At 47.1% G+C, this 24,824-nt stretch overlaps 1 protein-coding gene and 2 long non-coding RNA genes across 7 annotated transcripts in view; all 3 read right to left on the bottom strand.

The window, feature by feature from the left end:
- Nucleotides 1-1,180: 1,180 nt before the first annotated feature.
- LOC125165860 (uncharacterized) lies at nucleotides 1,181-3,034 on the bottom strand. The gene is made up of 3 exons (XR_007152249.1): nucleotides 2,973-3,034; nucleotides 1,870-2,063; nucleotides 1,181-1,612 (listed from the first exon to the last, which is right to left on the bottom strand). It is a non-coding gene; the product is annotated as an uncharacterized LOC125165860 (long non-coding RNA).
- Nucleotides 3,035-3,664: 630 nt separating this feature from the next.
- LOC125165858 (uncharacterized) lies at nucleotides 3,665-7,671 on the bottom strand. 2 transcript variants are annotated; one of them, XR_007152245.1, is made up of 4 exons: nucleotides 7,595-7,671; nucleotides 5,781-5,902; nucleotides 4,774-4,899; nucleotides 3,665-3,834 (listed from the first exon to the last, which is right to left on the bottom strand). It is a non-coding gene; the product is annotated as an uncharacterized LOC125165858 (long non-coding RNA). The 2 variants fall into 2 exon arrangements; XR_007152246.1 differs by lacking the exon at nucleotides 7,595-7,671 and having other exon boundaries at nucleotides 5,781-5,937.
- Nucleotides 7,672-16,655: 8,984 nt separating this feature from the next.
- LOC125165843 (butyrophilin-like protein 1) overlaps nucleotides 16,656-24,824 on the bottom strand; it is a 38,765-nt gene continuing 30,596 nt past the window's right edge. For all 4 annotated transcript variants that reach the window (XM_047859259.1, XM_047859258.1, XM_047859261.1 and 1 more), the window contains 7 exons: nucleotides 22,319-22,600; nucleotides 22,003-22,203; nucleotides 21,741-21,761; nucleotides 21,622-21,648; nucleotides 20,586-20,612; nucleotides 18,086-18,112; nucleotides 16,656-17,663 (listed from right to left, as the gene is read on the bottom strand). In XM_047859259.1, the coding sequence (XP_047715215.1) occupies nucleotides 16,999-17,663; nucleotides 18,086-18,112; nucleotides 20,586-20,612; nucleotides 21,622-21,648; nucleotides 21,741-21,761; nucleotides 22,003-22,203; nucleotides 22,319-22,600 (1,250 nt within the window). In that variant the 3' untranslated portion in view covers nucleotides 16,656-16,998. The remainder of the gene's footprint in view (nucleotides 17,664-18,085; nucleotides 18,113-20,585; nucleotides 20,613-21,621; nucleotides 21,649-21,740; nucleotides 21,762-22,002; nucleotides 22,204-22,318; nucleotides 22,601-24,824) is intronic.

Here is a 24,824-nt window from a genome sequence, read left to right as displayed (position 1 = left end):
AGCTGGAGACACTGAATAAATGATGATGTGTGGCCACTGGGAATGCACAAGGGGACAGGAGTGACTGTGCCTGTCCACTGTGGAGACATTAGGTAGTATAAGAGCATAGTCCTGCAACCCTCCATGCCCCAACCCAACACACACTCACAGACACACACACACACACACACACACACACATGCTACAAAGAGAAAGGACTGGAAACAGGGAAACCATTTGTTATGGGCAATTATTTGTTGTTAGGAGTGTATCTTTTTTCTTCATATTCATTTATTTGTAGTTTTTTAATGTTTATTTTGAGAGAGAGAAAGAGAGAAAGAAAAAGAGTAAACACCAGTGGGGAAAGGGCAGAAAGAGGGAGAGAGAATCCTGTGCAGGGCTCCAAACTGTCAGCACAGACCCTGACTGGGGGCTCATGCCCACGAACTGTGAGATCATGACCTGAGTCGAAATCGAGAATTGGACGCTCAACTGAGTCACCCTGCACTTATCTTCATTACTTAAATTATTATTTTACTAAATAAACAACTTGTCTAAAACCTTCAATAATATACCTTATTACCTAAAATATTGGTAATAAATGGGAAGATTTAATATTTTATTGTGGTATTTTTATACTATGCCCATTAGCCTTATTTAAACATGGCCTGTCCGGGAAAATAAAAGATTTTACAGGTATTTTACTGGTCCAGACACTTCTCTTGTGGTTTGTGGCTCTCGAGTCAAACTTACTTACAAAAGGTGTCCCTATCCCACATAATGAAGATAGTTCATTTTGGGGCTTCACGTAATCTATGTTCTTTGGGGGATATTCCTTTGTAATAAAAATGCTATTTTCATTAAAAATCTCAAGAATTACTAATCACTGTCATGTTATGTAGCCAGACACAAAAGGCCATGTTGAATGATTCCATGCACATGAAAATCCCAGAAGAGGTAAAGCAACAGAAACAGAGAGACCAGTGGTTCCAGGGATTGGGGTGAGGGAATGAGCAGTGACCGATCAGTAGCACAGGTGTCTCTGTGATGGAAGTGTTCTAGCAGTACCTAGTGGTCATGGTTGTACAACATTGTCAAAGTACCTAATGACACGTCAACATCCAATTTAAAAGGATCAGAGTCAAACTTTACTTGAAGTCAATTTATACTTTACTTATAAAACAAAATACACTAAGCCATTCCATATCTGAATAAAAAACACAAAAATTTCAAAAAAAAAAAAAAGCAACGACAGGGGAGGGGAAGCCATCCTTTGGGGCTGCAGCCGACATGAGCCACTGCTTGGGAGCTGAGGCTGGTTGTTCAGCTGTAGCAAGTGGTTGTTCTAGTCCTTCCGTAACCCCAGTAGCTGGGGCTGGGGCCTGCTCATGCTCCAGGGCTGCCAAAGGTGCAGGTGGTTCTTCCAGCTCCTGACAGTGAATCAGAGCTATAACTACCACCTGCACTGGCTCTGACACTGCAGGGAGGGTCACTGCTTTTCCTAATTGCTGAGCTCCAGCAGGAGTGATGGCTTCAGCCACCTCGGGCTCTGAAGCTGCAGCAGGCACCACAGTGGGAGCTGGGGCTAGCTCTTGAGTTGGTTCTGGATCCTGCTCCGGAACGGGTGCTATAGCTTCAAGAAGAGAAAGTATCATCACCATGATTGCCTTTCCATGTCTCTTCCAAATAAAGGAAACCTCTCCCACCAGTCAATGTCTTCTGAGTCCAAGAACCCACCCCCAGGAAGTCTCCCCAGATGGCAGACCATGGGGACAGTTATCTGAGACTACTCACGGCTCCTGATCCAAACACAGCTTAAGGATACTTGTTCTGTGTGGCCTACCCTGTCCCCTCCACATGTTCACATCGCCCACCCTGAGTTATCTTCACCCTCAACCTCTGGCTCATTAGGCTCCATGTGTCCCAGCTATGAGAGGAGAAGATAGGCATGTTGCTCCAGGTGTGAGCCCAGCATGTTAAGCCCCACATATGCCAGCAGCATCTTCAGGCAGGGAAATACTGCAGGTTGGAAAAAATCCTCAGGGGAGTGGTCAATCCAGGTGCCCAGAATGGAGAAGATGGTCCTGGAGATACAGAAGTGGGCAGAAGAATCAAGACTGATGTCTCAGGGCACCCAGTGGGAACCTGGGCTCCTATGCCTCCAGCTGTCCAGAGGCTGGTCCCAAACCTTGTCCACTTCTGATTGGGCACTCCTGCTAAGAAGATAGTCCTGGTCACTGAGGAGAGTCTGGCAAAAAGCCATTTTGAATGGGAGCCCTTAACCAATGATGGGGCCATCTCTGTCCTTCTTGGAGAAGGACTCTTTGCTCTGTCTCCCTGCCTACTTCCTGCTGGAATTCAACTCCATGTGGGCAGGGAGGGGTGGTGTCTGGTCGGTTCATTGTCCTCACTGCATACACCAGTGCTCCATGAATATCGGAACAAATAGGAAACAAAGGAACCCGTCTCTCAGAAGGGCTTCTCAGGACCCTACTAATACCTCAAACTTTACCTCCTCCGCCTACATGTTGCTTTATTCACTTCACATCCATGTGGGTGTCCCCCCACTGACCCTAATCTCCCACAAGGTGGGGGACATCTGGTCCCTGAGCCCTCACTGGGTCTCCGAAGCACTTGCTGAGCACCCACCATTGAAGTGCCACCAGATTGGTGAGTGTGATGCTCCCCACACCCTTTGTTCTGGGTCCCAGGATGGGGGTGGAAGCAGGACTGGGAGTGGGAAGGGATGGGGTTGGACTCTCTTAGGAGGTGACTCTGTCCTCTGGCCCCCTCTGCTCTCCCACTGTGCCCACACCTCATCTACAGCTCTCTAGAATCCCTTTCTCCTCTTCCAGAAGCCCTCAGACCTTTGCCCGCTCAAAGGAATCGCACATGTGTGGGATACAGGGTCCAGAGCCCTCCCAACTCACCGCCCCCCCCCGCTGCCCTCTTGGAGGGGGAAGACCCTCCTGCATTGTCTAAAGCCCACTCACATTTTCTGCTGCTCCAGGGGTCTGCCATCCTCATCCCATTTCAGGAAGGATGCATCCATACCTAGAGGAGGCCAGGAGGGCATCATATGACCTGTCCTGTGTATGCTACCTCTTGTCATATCTAGTGTCACTGACCCCTGTGTAGAATGGAGCCCTAGAGGGCAGGGTGTTGTCTGCTCTGTGCCTTGGATGACAGTCAGCTCCTAAAGAAGTGCCTGCATCTGGTGGAGCTTTTGTATATTTGATGAATGAATGGGCCTCAACTAGCACCATCACATATCTGAGTGGGCCTGGGGCCACCTGCTCACCCCCAGGGATCCCTGCTCTGGTCTCAGCCAGGATTCAGACCCCCAGATGGAGCCTCAAATCTCCTTTTCAAATGGGAAAATGGCCCAGCTCAAGACCTGGTGACAGTGACAGATGAGGCAGAAACGTCATCATGGGGAAGAGGACAATAATAACCCAGCACAGCCACAGCCCTGCCAGCAGACCGTTCCACAATGCCAGGTGCACTTTCCCTGCAGGGCCCCACTGGGTCCCTATAATAACTCTGCCCCCATCTGAGGAACAGACTGAGACTTGGGGAGGTTTGGTGACATTCCCAAGACTCAAAGCCTGTAAGTGGCCAAGTTCACTGGGGCTGTGGAGAGGCAGGGTGCTCACCTTAGAATCAACAGATCCAGCACCTTTTCAGTAGTCGAAAAGTTCTGTACATGTCCAGGAACATGGAGACATGGCAGGGTCGGTGGTCTCTGCCCAAGAAGACAGGCACTGGGTGCTACACTTGCTTATCCAGCAAGCCTGCCTGGATGGTCCACACCACACTGGTCTCATTCTTATTCACGGTTGAGGCATTTTTACCCTGAGGTGGAACAGAGGGGGGACACAGAGTCAGGCAGCACACTGGCCACCAGGAGCGTTAGGGGACAGAATGCAGAACAAATCCCCAAGCCTTCAGTGGCTTGTGGCAAGACTGAAACATAGGTACCCACAGTAGGAAAAAGGATTTTGGCATTAAAACTAGAATTTGAGGTGGATAGTGACTGAACATGTGAGTATTTCAGGTCAGATTGTTAGCTGAGTATTGACAGCACCTCCCTGCATCAACAGCATCATCCGTGTGATTTCTGATGACACAGTCCATTCTAGAGAAGAGAAGGCAGAGGCATTTCCTGGGGTTAGAGGGATTAGGGTAATAGGTCATGTAGGATGTCCAGTGAGCACTGTAACATGGCAACAAAAGGGAATCATGTCAGAGTCCCATATCAGTGAAGAGCTAAATGGGTGTAGTAACCCATCTCCCTTCTGGAATGTTGCATAGCCCAGAGAGGCCCCTATTCCTGACCTGGAGGAGCCTCAGGGATGTGTTCCTTGGCAACCAAACTGCAGAGCAGCAGACAAAATATCATGAGCCCATGTCCCTTCTGGCAAAAATCTCCCTCCTCATGATGATCATGTGCCAGATTTGGAGAAGGTGTGCAAGGATGGTCAGGCCAACAGGGACACCTGAGAACAGGAGTTAGGAAAATACTTACAACAGTGAAAAAATACTCTAGACCAGATGGGATGTGAAATGACTTCAGGTCTCTTTTCTGATATTCCTACAAATAAGTGGACAGTGACTTTGCATCTGGCCATGGCAGAGGCTGGGCCGTGAAGGGAAATTTGAGGAGGATTTGGGGATCCAGATTCATCTGGGAGCAGAAGTCTACAAGGGGGCTCAGGGGAGTAGCAGTGTGGCTTCTGGGCCCTGGGATCTTTTTGCTACATCTGGGCCCTGGCTGTTGGGTCTCCCTGGTACCTGCACTCCCCCTGAGCCGCTTCGGTCCTGCATCCTGTTGGTGGTGTGGGGCATATTCCTGTCCTTCACGGAAGTTGAGCAGAGGATGTCATCACTCAACTCCTGCCCCATCTCTGGTGTGCAGTTCTGTAAAGACAGTGCAGCAGATAGGCAGGAGGCCTCAGAGTCCTGACTGGCTGCCTTTACTGGCCCTCAGACCCATTTGACTCCATTCCAGATACACTACACCACAGTGTGCACAGACTTCCACCAAGGAGGAAAAAGATACATGCGCAAGGACCTTGGATTAACCCTTGCACAGGAAAGAAGCACCTCAGGAATCCCTTTTCCACCCTACCCACCATGACATTGGTGTGGACATGATGGGGCCACCAGGTTATCCACTGCCTCCAACCTTCTCTAGCCCCAGGAAGGAGCTCCTCACATGTCCCTCTTTCCCTGAAACTGAAGAGGAGGGAATGGGGCTGCCCAGGAATGGCTCGAACAGGTGGCCTGAACTGAACTAGCCTTCCCTAGGCTGCTCTGTATTACTTTACGGGGCCTTCAGAAAAACAGCCTGAGGCATTGGGAGCGACATTTGAGCCAACATCCACAGCATCTGAAACATCTTCCCCACTGGGGTCTCTGGAAGCCAGAGCTCCAGAAAGAAAGAACAGCAAGAAAACATTTTTCACTATCAAGTGTCTCCAGCCAAGTGAGCCTGGTGTGGGACTATACTAGAATATGGGTGCCTGGTTATGGGGATTCCAAGTTCTCTTGGGTGGGGTCTGTTGTCAAGGCAGTAACTTCACTGCCTAGGATCACCTACCCGAGTCCCCTCCAGATATAACACCTATGCAAATAGAGCCCTGGACTGCTGGCTTCTCACCCCCTTTCTCCATGAAATGTCTCATCTGTACACAGTTACACCAATACACTACTCTCTACAGTCCCCTGGGAAGGTCTGGGTGCATCCAGGTCCTACCTTTGAGACACATCTAGGTTCAGACACAAGTCTTCATTCTTACCTGATTTTGACCCTGGATAAGCCATTGTGCCTCTCAGGGATGGTCTGTGTCCTTCCTGTGCAATGGAGATTATTCTAACATGTACTTCCTCGGGATGTCCTCAGGCATATTTGGGATGATACCTATGAAATTGGAGGAGTAGTGTCACACATAGGAAATGCTTCCAACCGTATTTTCATCGTCTCTTCACTACCTCTGAACCTGCAGCTCCTCAGATCCCAACCCCCCACCGTCCTTACTGGTGTGTGTGTGTGTGTGTGTGTGTACCAGTGTTCACATTCTGGAGGCCCAGAAGATGGGAAGGATGGGCAAAAGCTTCCCAAGATCATAGGCTAATTTCCAAAGCAAACCAGACAGAATGGATTGGAGCTTTGGCCTAGAAGGTCAGAACCCACCCTTACCTATAGGCTCTGCCATTCTCTCCCTCTCCACTGGGTGCAATGTGGACAGGGGTGCACTCAGTGGGTTGCCCTGACCTGGGGTCCTCCTCAGACAAGAATGTGCTGGAATGCCTCCTGTCACCCTCCTGTTCACCATCACCCCCACACCATCTCCATGTCTGTACAGGTACAATAACGCAACCTTTTCCAGAGCCCCCTCAGAAAGCCTGAGTGCAGCCAGGACCCCAACTTTAAGGACATGGAGCTACATTCATGCTTGGTTCTGCCTTTTGACCAGTCCCTGTGATTCTGGAAAAGGCACTGACCCTGTCAGGGTCCTCATCTTTTCCCCTCAGTGGCTCCTTGAGATCCCCACCTCCTGTATACATGTCCTTGTGTAACTCCCTCCTCTGGAGTATGGCCTAGACTTAGTGATTCACTTCTATTCTACAGAAGATGGCAACAGGACCCAAAGCCCCTTCCAAGGTTTGGTTATAAACTCTCAGTGCCCAGCCACGTGCTCACTCTGACCTGTGTTCTCTCTCAGATCCTCACACTGGGGAACAGGCCTCTATGTTGAGTCATGACACAGACACATGCATGTGGTCTAGCACTGAGAGACAACAACAGAAGAGAAGAACTCAGGCCTTTGATGTGGACTGAACCCTGCTAACACCCCTAAGTGAGCTCAGGTTCTGAGTGATGCAAGTCCTGCCTCGGTGCTGACAACAGCCCCAAACTCCTGAGAGACTCTGGTAGGAGCGCCCAGCTGAGTGCTGCTGGATTCCTGGTTCCCGGGGACTGTGAGACAGTGTTTGTGGGTCAAGCCACTAAGTGTGGGGAAATAAGGTCATACAGCACTAGTAGCAGAGTGCTGAAAATGTCATCCTGCCCCAGGCCCTGGCCCTCCTCCTTCTCCCTCTCTGCTCTCCTCCCCAACTCTCTCCAGCCTTCCTAGCCTCCTTTCTAACCTCCACTCTGACAACACCAACTTCTGCCTCCCAGCATCTGCATTCCTGTGCCCTTTGCCAGACTGCATATGCTCAGATTTGTGTAGGACTGACTCCTTCCTGTCCTGCTGAAGAAAATATTAATGTCAGCTCAGCACAACCTCATTGGACCCTCACCTGGTGGAGCTCGGGACACAGTTTAATTAAAAAAAGAAAGAAAGAAAGAAAGAAAGAAAGAAAGAAAGAAAGAAATGAAAAAGAAAAAAAAGGAAAGAAATAAAGCTGAATCTCAAGGGTAGTCAATAAATAATAAAAATACTATAATTAATAGAGAAATCAAGAAACATGATCTAGATATTATTAAAGCCAACAGAGGAGAAAATGGCATAAGTAAAAATAATTAAAACAAAAAGCAGAAAGGGGGAATGAAGCTGCAAAGAGCAGAATGGTGAAGTACAACGGCAAGGTTTCAACATAAGTATACCTGGTTTGTGGCTTCCAGGTGCTGACTGAGAACTAGTTGCATTGAAGGCAAAACAGCTGGCAATATGGTCGGCAGGTCAGATGAGGCTAAGCACTGAGCAGGTCATATTGCCTGGAGACCTGTCACTCACCACCAGGCAGCCTCCTCACTGAACAGCCCTTTAGCATCTTGGGCATGGGTCTCTGAGAATGCCAGGAACGTCTTCCTACTGTGGGACCTCCACTGCACGTGGGACTTTGGGAGCCACTCCAAGGCTGTGCACTGAAACCCTGTCCCTCTCTGGCCCGGTGACTTGTACTTTGGGGATAGAGCTCACGCCTGCAAGAGAGAAGTTGGAGAGCACAGGGAGTCCTTCCAGAACCCAGGGATGCCATCAGAGTCTTCCTGTGCATAACTCCAGGGGCAGCATGCATTCTGGGGGCTCCCTAGGGAGCAAAGCAGTGGCCCTGCCATAGAGAACAGAAGGAAGGAGCATGGGGTCCTGCATTGGGCACAGAGGGCAGGGCTCTTCTCTCCAACCATGAGAGTGGCATGTCCATTACCCCTAGTGACAGGAAGAGGAATTTGATCCCAGGTTACATCCTTCTCTGCTCTTCTCACCTCACACACGCTCCGGGGCATCTGCTTCCACCATCGAAAACCCTACCTACTTCCTGAGCTATCTCCCTAATATCCATATCCCTGGGGGTTAGCTCTGCCAGAATTCCTCACAGATATGTCAAACTCAAATCCTGAACTAATTCATATTTGGCCCCATCTGTGATAGTCTGACGATGAACATATCCCTAATCCTTCAGCCTCCTTTACATCTATCTCAGCTTCTGCCACATATTTTTAGTGCCTTCACACTCTGCCTCTGGGTTCCATCATGCACCTTGACTCAGTCCCTGAGAGTTCAGGGAATGTGACTCTAGCAGAGGTTAGAAACTGCTTGTGCATTTGCCTTGGCCTCTGACACAGGAAGGACATGCTCAGGCTAGCAAAACTTTTCCAGCTAAAACTCTCCTAGATCAATCAGCCAACAGCCAGCTGAACAACACCCATGGGAGCAAACACAATCAAAGTCCACTGTAAGGACAAAAAAAAGGTAAGAAGTTTATTGTCCCTGTTGAAAATAGAGGAAGAAAGTTCCTTCCCATCCTATTACTTACAGCATTTACTTTAGGAAATTTGTGATTTCAGAGGCTTTCTCCCCTCTTTGAAATGTATTTAAGTCCTTTGTGAAAACTAGATAGGTCTTTTGCCAGCTTTGAGGTCCAAGAATGTCTTTCTTAAGAACCAGGGAGCCCTCTCTCTGAACTGTTAACATCAAGAAGGACAGCACCCCTCTGTCCCCATTCCTGAGACCCAAATTTCAGTGGGTACCATGATTCCAGTGTAACACCATCTCCTGTCATTAAGATAGGAAACTTGGGGGGGGGGGGTTCTGGATGAAGCCAAGAGTTGGTCACCCCAATTACCAAGCAAACTTGGAATGAACTGTGACAAATATTGCTGTCACATCCACTTACTTGAGGGTTAATACCTGTTTATCCAGAGAACATGTATGTAATGAGTTGTGTCTGCATGGCTATCTGTCTTTGCAATCCCTTGGTAGATTCTCTGTGATGCACAACACAATCTGGTTAATGCTAATGCAATGATAAAAATGTTTCCTTTCCCTACTATCTTTCTGAAAAGGATTTCCAGGTTGAGAGATTTTGTGTTTAATCATATTTCCCCTACATGACCGAAGATGTATGAGTAAGCCCAGTTAAGATTAGCCAAACACAGGGGCGCCAGGGTGGCTCAGTCGGTTGTGCGTCTGACTTCAGCTCAGGTCATGGTCTTGCAGTTTGTGAGTTCAAGTCCCGCGTTGGGCTCTGTGCTAACAAACAGCTCAGAGCCTGGCTCCTGCTTCAGATTCTGTATCTCTTTCCCCCTCCCCTCATGCTCATGCTCTGCTCATGCTCATGCTCTGCCTCTCTCTGTCTCTCAAAAATAAATAAATGTTAAAAAAAATTAAAAAGAAAAAAGGATCAGCCAAACACAGCCCAGATGAGGTGAACTGCTTTAATGCACAGATTAATTAAATGGTTGTTGCTATATGCCCTTGAGCTTTCTGCGTCAGCTTTCTGAGACAACACACTCACAATAGGCAACTAACACAGAGTTATCAATATTTCTACTGCTAAACAACAAACTGCCAAAGAGAAACCTTGGGAGTCTCTGCAGTCCCCTCTTCCCCCTCCAAACTCCTGTCTCCAAAGCTACTCATTCAGTTGGGTCTACTTTCCCAAATTCTCTGACGCTGGAAACCCCTCTTCTATCTCATTGCCCCTAAGTGAATTCAGACACCTCTCCACCCCGTAACTACATGTTTGTTCCAGGTTTGCCACCTTGCATATACTTTCCCTTACAGCAGTCAAAGCAAAACTCCTACCCAAAATACCTCCTTCCACTGCTCTGTTGAAAATTTCCTCAGCTCTGCAACCAAACTCCATGAGACAGAACACAAAGCCTTGGGAGGTGTGCCATTGCCCTCGCAAACCGTCTTCTTCAATATTTAGTTACAACTAGCAGTTGGGGGATCACCAGAACTTTCCTACAGCCAGGGCCTCCACCAATAACCATCTGTCCTGATGGAGACACAGCAGGGCTCCCAGAGGCTCTCGCCCACCCAAGGGAGATGCAGGAAGGGGGATGGGGACACACTTACCTGCAGACCCCCCAGCAGGCAACTGGAAGAAGAGAAGCAAGGAGGTGAGACGGGAGAGCAAAGAGCCTCTGCGGCAATCCTCCATTTCCTCAGGGCTGGGGAGACACAGGGCAGGAGGCAGGAGAACACCTACAGAAATGAGGAGGGCCAGTCCACAGCTCTGGGCCTCAGAACAGACAGAAGGGCTCAGGGCTGATAATAATCCCCAGAACAAGAAGAGTCATTATGCTGATGGGGCTGGGTGCCCCCACAACCCTGGTACCAAGAAACCCCTCCCAGTCCCTCGGAAAGCTTTCACAGACTGCTCTGCCCATAGGACCAGAACCCTCCTGCCTTAGCATAGGGCCTCCTTCAAGTCTGTATGAGTCACAGACCACCAGAGATGCCCAGGGACACAGGCCCAGACTCAGGCCCCTGCCCATGAAGGACCCGCCAGGTCCTGTGTGCTGTTCTTCTGCTGCCCCCTAATAATGACCAGGGAACCACTGAGAAGCATGAGAGTCAGACGACATCCTCCTCAAGGACATTGTGGTTCCCACCACATGCATCCTGTCTTGAGGCCCTTTGCTTATTGAGTTCACCCAAATTTCAGCTCCCACCTCCCCCCAACCTGTTGCTGCTTAGGACAAAGGACCTGGCCTTACTCCCAACAGAGGGCTCCATCAATTCCCCATGAAAAGTTGATCCTCATCCTCTATATCTCTGAGGAGTTTCTGCCTCAGGACAAAGGAATCCAGGAGGGGGCTGCCTGGGTAGCTTAGTCGGTTAAATATCTGACCCTTAATTCCAGCTCAGGTCTTGTCCTCAAGTCATGAGTTCAACCCCACGTTGGCAGAGGGTGTGAAGCTTACTTAAAAAAAAAATAAAAAGAGGATCCCAGGAGAGAGAGAACACAGAAATAATAAAATGAGTCCTGGTCAGACAAAAAGGGGCTTCAAACCACCTACTGCTGGGTGGAGTGGGGGTCCGGCAGCAAATAGTACTGAGAAGAACAGATTCTGATGGTGACTGCTGACTTCTCTAGTGGCCAGATTCAGCCACTCTCTAGGCAACCACCTTAGGCTAGTTTCTTGACCTGTTCTGCCCCAGTTTCCTCAATGTCAAGTGGGGATAGTAACGGGATCTCACCCCAACATGCAGGGATGTAGTGCTACACAAATGTCAATAAATGAATGAAGTGCAGGCATCACTATATTTGTCCTGTGTCTTCTCAGAGCCTCATTATTATCCAGCACCACCACCCTCACCATAAGCTCAGCCACCTCCTCAAAGCCAGCTTCTTCCACCTTTTCTTTTATTGGCCAAAAGCATCTTCAGAACCAACTTACCTGCTTAGAAAGCTGAGACTTCTGGAATGTCTCTAACTCAGTAGGGTGAGATCTCAGCAGACCCCAAATCTGCTCTCAGAGGTTGCATCTGCAGTTAGCTGCTCTGAGCCCCAAACCCTGCTTCCAAATCCAACGTTGGGTGCCATAGGGTCTTCTTGCCTGAGAGGCAGGTGGTTCCCAGGCGAGTGGGGAAGCAGAACCTGAACAGATTGCAGGGGTCTGAGCCAAAACAGGGTCCTGAGCCCCCTCTAAGCGCTCCCAAACAGGAGAATCCACCCTTCTCTGATTCCTGCACCGTTTGAAAGTGAAAGCTTACAAAAAACAATCCCAGCAGACTCTGCCTTATCTTCTGGATATGCACCCCCATTATCAGGAATGAAACAGCATGACCAGAACCAGAAATACAGGACAGGTACCGGTACACTGACCCACCCTGCATGGGGACAAACAGAGGCCCAGATTCAGCAATCCTTTGTTGAAGAACTGCTACTGTCCAGGTTGGCTAACTTCTAGACCAAAAGCAGGGAGTGTGTTTGCCAGAGCCAAGATTAATACCTATCCCTGTGCATGGGGCTCTTTGTACTGGCTCTTTACTACCCAGATGGTTACATGTCTATTTGTGAATCACATGTGGCCAGAGCCATTGAGGAGTCCCAGTGTAGTTGCTATGTGTTTTTTTTACCAGGAGACCACCAAGGTGCTCTCCACAACTTGGCAGCAGAGAGGTTAAGGCTGAGCAACAGGAGCTTCCAGAATCAACTCCAGGACCCTGGCCCTGACCAAATGAATGGACATTGACCTATTGCTTCTTAGTATTTTGTTCTCACACAAGGCTTCGGTACAACAATTCAGCCCTCTCCTTGCCAGGCCACAGTGTGCACAAAGAAAGGCAGATTCTATGGTCTCTGAAAGAAAACCAGGGAGCACCAGGTCTTCCTCACCAGCCCCTCCCTGCCTGCAGGTTCCCATCTCAGTAAAGGAGATGGGTGAACCCAGTTATCTCTGCCAGAAACTGGAGGGACATTCCACTACACACTCCATTTTCCCACCCAGTCTAACTCCAATCTACCAGAATGTTCAAGACTTTTCTCAAATCTGTATCCATGGCCATTACCTGGCTCCTGACCACCCTCATCCCCCCTGGCCCAAGAAGAGTGTTCCTGCTTTCCCATTAGTGTCCCCTGCTTACCTCCAGCCTGACCTCCTCAAGTTCATTTTCCTTCCATGGTCATGATCCTTTCAAATCAGCTTATGTCAGATCTGCCTCATCTGTTCAAGAAATCCCCCTATAAACCTCTTGTCTATGATCCCCAATCCCAGGCTTCCTCTCTGACCTCTTTCCACCCTCCCCCAGTCTCCCTCACTGGCTTGGGTGACTCCCTCCAGTTCATGGAGCTTTGCCATCCTCAGGCCTTCTCACAAGCCACTGGTTGATCCTGCTTGCTCTCTTGTCCCCCACACCCCTCAACATTCCAGTCTCACCTAAAGTGACCTTCCTCAGAGGGGCCCTTGCCAACCTACTCATCCCCATAATTGCCCCATGCACATGCTTGTTGGAGTTTAATGACACCCTGTTTTCCACAATAGCCCTGACAAGCATTCTTCTGGGGCATGTCTGTGACATTCACAAAGGGAGGTACTGTGTGCCCTGCTCACGTGGCCAGCACATAGTAAACACTCAATAAACTTTGTTGAGCTCCTTTGCAGAGGACTCACTGCAGCAGCCCATTGGCTACTCAGCCTTATCTAAATTGGGCAAACATTTCTGTCCATTGAGAAACACGAACACTGTTAAAACGCTGACCTAAACAAGTCAGCCCCTTGGTGGATACAACAACTCCACCATCTTTCCCACTTTTCTTCTTACCCCAAACATAAGTTAGTTCATCACTGAAATGTCCCCAGGATAGAATCGTCAGATTCAACACCAAACACCTTTGTTTGCTCACTTAAGTCTGCCCAGTTCTCAGGTGTCCACATGTTAAGTGATTGGTGTTAAGACAATAGCTTGGCCTAGAGCCTCCCTGGTCACACTTCTGCCATGTTGTTGTCATTACTGTCTTCATTCTTCACGTGAGGAAACCAAATCTGTCTGAATTCCACAACCACATGCTTGGCAAAGACTCTCTCATCCTGTGTTCACTCTTGATTGTTCTGAATGATCTGCTATATTTGTTTTCATGAAACAAGGACTGCCTGATCCACTGATACACGAGAGTGATTGGCTTCTGCTCAGGGGTCTGGTCTGAGATACTAAAACTCTAAGCACACCTAGGACATCTGGAGAGATCTGAAACATCTGATTTTTTATCCCCAAATGTCCATTTCTTCCAATATCCACTTAGACTTGCGAATGTTGGCAAAATGCAACTTAATGCAAAGTAAACTAATGAGATAAGGACCTATATTAGCCTCCAGATCCATCCACCATGGCCCCCACCAATCCCTGCCCTCAAGTCTGCTTGAGGGAGACTCCTCAAGACCTAAGAGACATTAGGGGAGTTTGATGAAAAGACTGAGGGAAGGAAAACAAATTTGACTGCGCTCCTCCTAAGTGCCAGGAACTGGGTTACACAAGTTGTATTTATGACACTTCATTTTCACACATGCACACAGAGATGAAGGAAGACATGAGCCCTGCCATCTATTTAGCCTTTAATCCAGGAACTTCCTAGAGGAGGGAAGGCTGGACCTGCAAGGACACTCCCCCCACCTCCCAGTCCTCAAGCCCAGCCCAGCCCCCAGCTCTACACAACTCTAGGTGAAAAAGGAGCAGGAAGAGGACCTTGGACTCAGCAATGGCTCAGAATGACATGGCCAGAAAGCTTATCTCCTCTGAATTCCAGTCCTTGGATCTCATGTTGGGAGGGAAAAACATGAAGGAATGACAAAGCACAGGGAAGATGTTCCCTAAGGATCCTGGAGGTACCCTGGAGGTACTGCAGGAAGGACACCAAATAGCAAACTTCCCTGCTCTCCCCCAGCTCATCAGGCTCATGTCTCAGCTGCTTTATCAGCAAACACTGCTCACTGGCTGCTCACTGGCCATTAATGATTTTTCTTGCTCAGAATATAAATTATTCTGATGCTAATGCAGTTAATATTATACTTTCTCTTTAGCAGCCATATAATATCTCTTATCTTTCTTAATGTGTGTTTCAAACAGTTTCAGAGAAATACCTAAGCCATGAAAGAAGGACTAAGGTAAAATGAATTGTGTTTTTATAATGTGCCAGTTGGAGGAAACAATTAAACATGCTTTTTAGGGGCGCCTGGGTGGCGCAGTCGGTTAAGCGTCCGACTTCAGCCAGGTCACGATCTCGCGGTCCGTGAGTTTGAGCCCCGCGTCGGGCTCTGGGCTGATGGCTCAGAGCCTGGAGCCTGTTTCCGATTCTGTGTCTCCCTCTCTCTCTGCCCCTCGCCCGTTCATGCTCTGTCTCTCTCTGTCCCAAAAATAAATAAACGTTGAAAAAAAAAAAATTAAAAAAAAAAAAAAAACATGCTTTTTAAAAACCCGTAATAAAGTAAAGCTTAACTTATGTTATTTTAATTTTTTATTAAATTATTATTTGAGTATAGTAGACACACTATGTTACATGAGTTTCAGATGTACAACCTAGTGACTCAACAAGTTTAAACATTATGCTAGTTGTGCTCTGTGTTTACAGGTCTGATTCTGCTTTTTTGCTCGCTTGTTTATTCATTTCTCTCTCTCTCTTTTTTTTTTTAGATTCCACATAGGAGTTAACTCATATGGCATTTGTGTTTCTCAGTCTGACTTATTTCACTTAGCATAATACCCTCTAGGTCCATTCATATTGTCACAAATAGCACAATCTCATCCTTTTTTATGTCTGGGTAATATTCGATGATGTATATAAACCAACTTTTCCTTATCCATTCCTCAATCAGTGAACTCTGAAGCTGCTTCCATACTTGGCTTTTATAAATAATGCTACAACAAACATAGGGATGCATACATCACTTCAAATTAGTGTTTTCATTTTCTTTGTGTAAATACCTAATAGTGATATTAATCAGTCATTCATTTATTACTATTACTATTTTGCAATACTATGTTTAATTTTTTGAGGAAACTCTATACTGTTTTCCACAGTGGCTGCAACAGGTTGAATTCCCACCAGCAGTGCAAGAAGGTTCCCCTTTCTCCACATCCTCACCAACACTTCTTATTTCTTGTCTTTTTTATTTTAGCCATTCTGACAGGGGTCAAGTAATATCTCATTGTGGTTTTGATTTGCATTTCCCTGATGTTGAGTGAGGTCGAGCATCTTTTCATGTGTCTATTGGTGATCTGTATGTCTTCTTTGGAAAAATATCTATTAGGTCCTCTTCCCCTCCCCCATTTTTTTAATGTTTATTTATATTTGAGAGAGAGAGAGAGAGAGAGAGAGAGAGAGCATGAGCAGGGAGGGGCAGAGAGAGGGAGACACAGAATCTGAAGCAGGCTCCAGGCTCTGAGCTGTCAGCACATAGCTGATGTGTGGCTTGAACCCATGAACTGTGAGATCATGACCTGAGCTGAAGTTGGACGCTTAACCCACTGAGCCACTCAGGCACTCCACCTTTGGACTTGGAAGTAATGAGAGGCAGTACACCGATTCTGAAAACTGTGCTCATAGTCAAAGCTTTCTGAAATTCACCCAGCATCTGAAAATTCTCTTCCTCATTCATATCTTTATTCTGGGCGAAGTTTTCTTCTTTCCAACTGGAGTTGACACACAGGAAGAACCAGATCCTTCTTCTTAATTCCTGAATTAACACAGCACTGGTATTTCACGAATAACAGATATTTACTAAGGTTGGTAAGATAAGCGTGCTTCCACCATCCCAGAATAGGAGGTATATACAGTAGAATATTAGACTGCTTTCCTCTTGAACAACAATCAGCCATTCATTTCTGCAGAAATTTTTGGATGGCCAATGTCTCTGGTCAGTGTGCACATTTCCCAAAATAGAACTGGTGACCTACACATAGCCTCTGCATTCATCTGCAAAACTCAAGTTGGATAAAATATACACGATTTAATTCTGCAGAGTCATTCAGCCCTCATCTCCTTCATATCCAAGCAGAATAAAGACTGTATGAAATAATTTTCATTACCAAAAGAAGCATTACTTCCAATAGTTAAATTCAGCCTACCCTAATCCAGCTCAGTCAACTATTATCTTCTGTTGCCTGAGCATAAGGCATGAACTAAGTGTTCTCATAGCCGTACCCCAGGAGACTGCATCCAGAGCAAGAGTGCAAGACACCAGGTCATCCAGGACTAACCTCAGAGGCTTTTGTCTCAAGGAATGTGAAGCTCCAGAAAGAGCCACCATAAGGAGTCTGGGACAGTGTTGGGGTCCTATGGTCACATAGCCTCAGGGCCATAGGGGAGTAATGGAGAGTCAGCCCCTGGGAGAGCACCATCAACAGCAGAGCCTGAGCTGAACCCATCCCCTGAGAGGCTTACAGGTTCCTCCAAAGAAGATGGAGGATTGTTAAGGAGCACAGGGGTCTCTGTAGGCACACCCACCACAGAGCAGATGGTCAGGGACACATCTCCTGACTGAATCATGAAGTATGGAAACAGAGTCCCAGTGGAGGAAGTTAGAGGGAAGGAGAAAAGGTGAGATCCATGAGTCATGTTATAGAAGGAGACATCCCCTTCTCTGAGGTCTAAGAAAACACCCACCCTGTGGGGAACTTCATCACAGATTTCCTGACTCTCAGGGAGGACAAGGGCATATAATTTACCATCGTTCCACCTCAGAACCCAGAACCCCACTTCTGGCCACTCTCTGTACCATTCTGTCCTCTCCACATCTCCCCTACAGACCCCCAGACCCCACTCGCCACTGTTTCCATTCTTGATCTCCACCTCCCAGTAGCAGCGCCCTGATGTGATGGCCTCCTGGCCCAAGATGCTACAGGGTCTTCCTGAGTCCGCAGTTGTGTCCTCCAAGGTCACACTAGTCTGTCCACCAGAGACAGCAAGGTGCGGATCTGCAGACGCTGGATCCAGAGTGACAGACACTGCAGACAGAGTTACCAATCATGCAAGACCTTCCCCTGCCCCCATAACAAGGGCACACAACCACCACCACCACCCTCAGACACCTAGTTGCATATGGGAAGGGCTAAGCCTCCTGAGATGAGAGTCTTGTGACTCAAGTACATAGCTCTCCAAGCAGGAGAAGTAAGCATAAGACTGATCTGAGGGTTAGATGGGTCACAGGGAACTTGAGAACTAGTCTGGACTCAAGGACTTAAGGATATCTATTTGGAATCCAATATCAGCCACATCCACTAAGCTCAGCTATGTGACTTTCACTGCCCCATCCCACTGCACAACCATTGATGGTGCCAGCATTTGTATCACCACAGCAAGCTAAAGGAGACATCAGAAGCCATGGGGCAGCAGTAGGAGTACCCAGAAAGAATGTGAAGTAACTCACAGGCCTGGAACTTCTCCTTCCGCCAGTCTACAAGAGAACCATATTTCACAAATGTGACAACAAATCAGAGATTTGAGGTGACTGTACATATCAGTGTTGATATCTTGTGGAAAAATCGTTTGGAAACATTCAACTGAAGCATTTATTTCTTTTACACACACACACACACACACACACACACACACACAGCCATCATGCTACAGCCTTCCCATGAAAGCCAAGCTATAAAACTTAACCACTGAGAGGCTGGATAACAACCTGAAAAGAAAGCTCTAGACCCAGTATTCACCATCATATTATGCTTTCTCAAGAATCCTTAGCCACACATCTATCCTGAAAGCTAGGTTTTCTTGAGAAGAATTGGGGAGATAAAAAATTCTGAGGCCTCCATTTATTTCTAAAGAATTGATTAAACTGAACTTGGAGGTTGAATCTAAGCCATGGTAGCGACCATACAACCTGGCAGAGCTGAACTTGGAAGACAACTACAAGCCCTGGGCGAGGAGAATTCAGGACACAGCATCAGAGAAATTTTCCCTAGTCAGAAGGCAATGGAGAGGTTTCAAGGAAGGGAAAGACAGAAGTTCAAGCAGGAAAGACATACATCCAGTGAAAGGACAGACACTATGAACTTGTTTCCCCTTTTCGTGGGTTATTGGGAGGAAAAATATCCCTATATGTAAGGGGAAATCAAAAATATCAGGTCTAGTCATCTGCTTCCCCCCTTAATTGCTCAGAGAGATCAAAATCACCAGGAGAAACCCCACGTGGTAGGTACCCAAATATGGTCATGTCCTAGGCCCCCTTATTCATGACATTGAAAAATTATTTTTCAATTTTTAAATACGATGAGATCAGATATTACTTCACCTCATGCTATGAGCTGATCAATATGCAAATATTGATTCTACTGTAATGGTCTCTGTCCTTACAAAATAAAAAGGTATACAAGGTATACATTAAAACACATGCACTTCAATCCATCAGAGAAGGGGGAATGCTAAAAGAAGACTATTTGATCCTTATTTTTAATAAATAAATCCCAGGAATCAGGGAGACTCTCTAAGGGGGTTTCCTCACACATCTAGCCCCACGTCTCCTGCATCCCTGGCTCCCCCTTCTCTGCTGTCATAGTCCATGTTCATGATCATGAACAAAACAGCTGGGACAAACACCCGCGCATGCACACACACACATACATACCTCACACAGGTTCAAAGGACCCAGATTCTTAACTCACACCGGTGCTAAGTGGTGTTCTGGATAACCTTTCACTGCTTTAGGATCCCCCGCACCACACCTCTGCCCCAACTGCTACTGGAAGGTTGAGATGGTCTCATGATCAGAAGCAAACTCAGTCAGAAAAGTACTTCAAAACTGCTCAAAATACTGTAAGTCTTTTCAGAAATCTCTCAAAGAGGTATCAGGGAGTTTATTACTTCTTGTGCACCCAAAAACTGTGCACACCCTCTGTGTACTTTACACTCAAACCACCGTGATTATGATTTGTGGTCTCTCTTCCACCACTCTGAGCTACCCAAAATCTCTCCAAGAGGAATCACAGGATTTATACTCCCTTCTCATCTCCTCTCTTCCTCACTGCTTTTCTTTCCCTGATTTGTTCCCAACTTTTCTCTGATAAACAATTTTCACTCCTCTAACTTTCTCCTATCGTATCTTCACACATTGCCCTGATAAATCAAACCAGGAACAAGCCCATCAGGTAAACATGCAATTCTCCTAAAGGAGAGATAATGGTTGTGAACAATTATAAGTTACAGTTCTTTCAAAAAAAAATTTTTTTAAGTTCTTCCTCTGTTACACAAACATACACATAGGATTTTGTATATAATTGCAGGTAGCTCTCAGACCCACCACCAGGAGTCCATAAATATCCTGGAAGCTCTAGATCTCAGATTCAGAACAGGCAATTTAAAGCAATTACTTTCACAGCAAGCAGGGAAGTTTAGAGGAAGAAACCCAACTTGGACAAGGAGCATGAGGAAACAAATGATGACCACCATTCCAGGGGACCAAGACAAAAACAGGAAAATCAAAAGTAGATCTGCAAGATGTAGGAATTTCAGGGTAAAATGGATTCAGAACCAAGGATCCCCTTAGGAATATCTGAATCGTAAGCAAGCAAGAATGATATATGAAATCTTCTAGAGACAGCAATTTCTGGTCTACAAAGCCATTACTGTGTTCCAACTGTCCTTATAAATGAGCACTCTTTCATCACTGCTGCAGCAAAAGCATGAGTTGAACAAGGTGTGTTCAGATGAAGTTGCTAAGCCTAATAGTGACCTACAGTAGAAGACATGTCAGAATAGAGGCAGATCTGTGTTTCCCAGAAGAGTCCCTGAAGTCTTCACAGGGAAACGACTACATGACAAGGAGAACAGGGACACCCACCCTGTCCTGGTATGGGGTCCACTGACAGAGAAGGGGGAAGAGTTGAGGCTGAAGGAATAAGGGCACAGAAAACTGAGTTACTCACCTGCATACAACTGCGCCTTCCTCCAGCCTGAAAAGGGACACACTCTAGTGAAATATGAGCCAGAACAAGAATGCTTAGCATTGATCTACTGGCCTTGCCTCCTCTCTGTACTACAGGTGACACTCCCAACAGAGTAGGGAGGCTGGAGAGGAGATATCCTCCTGCAATGTGCAGAGAGCAGGGTATTGGGGAAAATTCCCTGGATCACAGGTCAGAAAGCCTGAATTGCAGGCTGAGTTCCACCCCAGCCTGCTGCAGCTGTGTGACCTTTTGCAAAGCCATTTAGCATCCTGTGCCTTAAAAACCTCAAATATTTTTATTCTATCTCCACTCAGTTTTGCTTCTATGAAAATATTTTAGGGAATAAAATACAAATTATTCCATACTTATAAACAGAAATCATTATTACAGGCAATGTTTTCCAGCAAAGAGATATTTGGGAAAGAACACAAAAGGGGACATGAATTAAGAACAGGGACGTTAGGTAAGATCTGGGGTAAAAGGGGCCAAACTTTCTCAGAAAACACATCACTGTTCTGGAGCATTGACAGCTGACCCCACCACATTCCCACCCATGGTCTTCCCAGTCCTCTACCCATCACTTTGTGACCAGCACCTCCAGGAAATGGAGAGAAAAGACTCTCCCTGGATGATGTTATATGCAGGGGACATACTCCTAAACTTAATGACCCCATTTATTTACATAGCTTCTTTACCAAAATCTCAGAGCATCCAGGTTGAATAAGAAATAGTTGCATTGAAGGCTAAAAAGTTGGCAAGATGGTGGGGAGATCAGCACTGGAATAAACCCAAGATGCGTGACAGACTCCAGGGACCACCATCACCCCAGGTTCCCAAGCACTGGGTGGGATACAGCACCCCAGATAGGGAAAGTCCATGGAGCAGGGTCCTGCCCCCCACCTGCTTCCACTTCTGCCCCAGGGAAGGGTCCATATGTCTGTGCCAGAAACAAGGAGAAGGGACACCTTAGCTTAGGTAGGACAGGAAACCCAAAGACAACTGGAGAGTCACTCACCACCCAGGTAAATGGATTTCCTCCTGCCTGAAAGACAACACAGGAAACTGGTGAGCTAAAAACCAGAGTGTCTCCTACACAGGGGACTCAGAAACTTCTGGGGAAACAACAGAATTTACCAAGATCTTCTTGGAGTTCATCTGAAAGAGAGTGAAAAATAAGTCTGAACTCCCATCCTTAAGAAAGGAAAGACTGCACCTAGAGAACCCATAAAAGGACTTCTCGGTATCCTAGAAGATCTAACTCCAGAACCGCCTCCACAGCTCCAACTGTCCTTTCTGGACCTGTTCAGCCACCTGCTTCCAGCCAAGCCCCTTGCTGTCAGCTTGTCCTCTGCACCACCTTCCACACTAGCCTGCCTTGGCTCCTGAGCTGCCTTACCTCTGGCCTTCAACGCCTCCTCCTTTGTCCGCCGGGCCTCCTCCTTGTCCCTGTGCAGTCTCTCCCATTCCTGCATCTCCTGCCTCTTTACAGTATGTTCTGTCTTGATGTAATAGGCAGCCCCAAGGAGTGAGAGCATCAGCACCACGAGGCTCACTATGAAAGCTGGCTTCCAGGGAGAGGCCTGGGGGAAGAAGGGCTCTGTGGCCAGCCAGAGACCCCATCAGCGCCACAGACCAGGGCAGCCCAGCCCAACACTCACAGAAGCCCTAGGCCACTCCCTCTGGCCCTGCTGGGAATGGGAAGTAGTGCTGACCTGGGATGAAAATGGCCATCGCCTTCTTCTGGTCCAGGACGGGGTTGAGGACTGAGCAGGTCATGTTCCCTGAAGAGCTGTCCCTCACCACCAGAGCAGACTCCACGCTGAACAGCCCTTCAGTGTCTTGGGCATGGGTCTCAGAAAATGTCAGGAACTTTTCCCCATTAGCAGCTCTCCACTGTATCTGGGGCTTTGGGAACCATCCCGAGGCCATGCACACCACTCGGACCCCGTCCTCCTCTGGCCCTGTGATGTGCACTTGAGGGACAGAGCCCACACCTGTGAGAGAGAAGCTGGAGAGCACAAGGAGGCCTTCCAGAATCCAGGGATGCCAGCAGAGCCTTCCTCTGCACAACTCTGGTGTAGCATTGCATTCCAGGGCTCCCTGGGGAGTGGTCCCTGCAAGGATTAGAGCAGGGGTCCTGCCACAGGGAACAGAAGGAAGGAGCATGGGGACCTGCAGAGGGCAGGGCTCTTCTCCCATCCATAAAGCTGGGAAGTCCATCACCCAGAGTAACACAAAGGAATTTCGTCCCAAGTTCTATCCTTCTCTGCTCTTCTCACCTCACACACTCTCCAGGGCATCCACTAGCACACTCAGTACCCTGTGGTAAATCATTTCCATCCTTGACAACCCTACCTACTTCCTGAGCTCCCCCCACTAATATCCACATGTTAGCTCTGCCAGGATTCCTCACAGATGCTTCAAACTCAAACCCTGAACTGATTCATATTTGGCTTCTCTGTGATAGGCTGATGATGAAAATATTCCCAATCCTTAACCCTGTTTCACATCCAGCTCACCTTCTGCCACATATTTTTAATGCCTTCACACTCTGCTTCCGGGTTCCATCATGGGACTTATCTGGGCCACTGAGAGTTCAGGGAATGTGACTCCAGCTTGTGCCATTGCCTTGCCCTCTGCCACAGGAAGGACATGCTTGGGCTAGAGCAGTCCTTCCAGCTAAAGCTGTCCTAGATCAGCCAACAGCCCAATGAACTTCACTCCTGTGAGTAAACCAGGTCAAAGTCGACTGTCAGGACAAAATATATTAAAAGGCAGTGGCTTCTTGTCCCTGTTGAAAGTAAGGTCCCTTCCCATCCTTTTTCTTATGCCATTTACTTGAGGAAATTTGTGATTGTGGGGGCTTTCTCTCCTCTTTGAAATGTATATACGTCCTTTGCGAAAACTACATAGGCCTTTTGTCGGGGTTGTGATCCAGGAATGTGTTTCTCAAGACCTTGGGAGCCCTCTTTCTGAACTGTTAACACCAAGGTGGACAGCACCCCTCTCTCCCAGTTACTGGGGGAGTGTAGGAGCCTAACCTCACTGGGGACCAGGGCCCAAGTGCAAAACCACTTCCTGTCATAAAGATGGGAGAAGTTGTAAAAACAAACTGTTTTAACTTTTATTTGTCTGGAAAACTCTTCATCTTTCCTTCCATTCTGAATGACAGCCTTGCTGCAGGTTTTTTCCTTTCTGTTACTCTGAATGTATCATGCCACTCCCTCCTGGCCTGACAAGTTTCTGTTGAAATCTCTACTGACTAACAGGAGGAAGTGTTGAACCACTATATTGCACTATATTGAGCCACTATATAAAACTACATGTTAACTACACTGGAATTTAAAAACCTTTTTTTAACTTTTAAGATTGGAGAATTTTTTTTTCCTTGGGATAAAGCCAATCAGCTAACAGAGATGGTCACCACAATTACCAAGTACATTTAGGATGCACTGCCCATGACAAATGATACTGTCAAGTCCATTTACTTGAGGGCTAGTAACTGTCTATCCAGAGAACATGTATGTAACAAGTTGTGTCTGCACGGCTATGTAAATAGGTGAGATTTCTTCTGTCTTTGAAACCCCTTGGTAGATTCTCTGGGATGCACATCACTTACTGGTTAATGCTAATGCCATAATAAAAAAGTTTTCTTTCCCTACTACCTTTGTGAAGACGATTTCTGGATTTGGAGACTTTGTCTTTAATTATATTTCCCCTACACTTAAGATGTATGAGTAAGCACCATTAAGATTTGTCAAACACAGCTCAGGTGAGCTGAACTCCCCTAATGCTCAACAGTAAATAAATGGTTGTTACTATGCGCAGCTGAGATTTCTGTCTATGTTGCACAGCATTATGACAGCAATCAACAACTAACACAAAATAGCAATACTTCTAAATACTACTACTAAACAACAAATTGCCAAAAAACATGCAAACAAACAACAATTAAAACAAAACAAAAAAAACCTTGGGAGTCTCCAGTCCCTTCTCTCCAACCCCCAAACTCTTTGTGTCCCCAAGTCCACCCACTCAGTTGGGTCTACTTTCCAAACATCTCTGACACTGGAACCCCTTCTCTTCTCCCACTCCACTGCTCTGACATTAATTCAGGGAACCATCCTCCCCACCCTGTATCTACATGTCTTTCTCCAGTCTTGCTCACCTTCTATGTACCCTCTCTCACAGTTGTCAAAGCAAACCTCCTCCCAAAAA

Source organism: Prionailurus viverrinus, chromosome B2, assembly GCF_022837055.1.
Source record: "Prionailurus viverrinus isolate Anna chromosome B2, UM_Priviv_1.0, whole genome shotgun sequence".
In the NCBI taxonomy this organism is placed as follows: Eukaryota; Metazoa; Chordata; class Mammalia; order Carnivora; family Felidae; genus Prionailurus; species Prionailurus viverrinus.
This window is presented reverse-complemented; position numbering and strand designations above follow the sequence as displayed.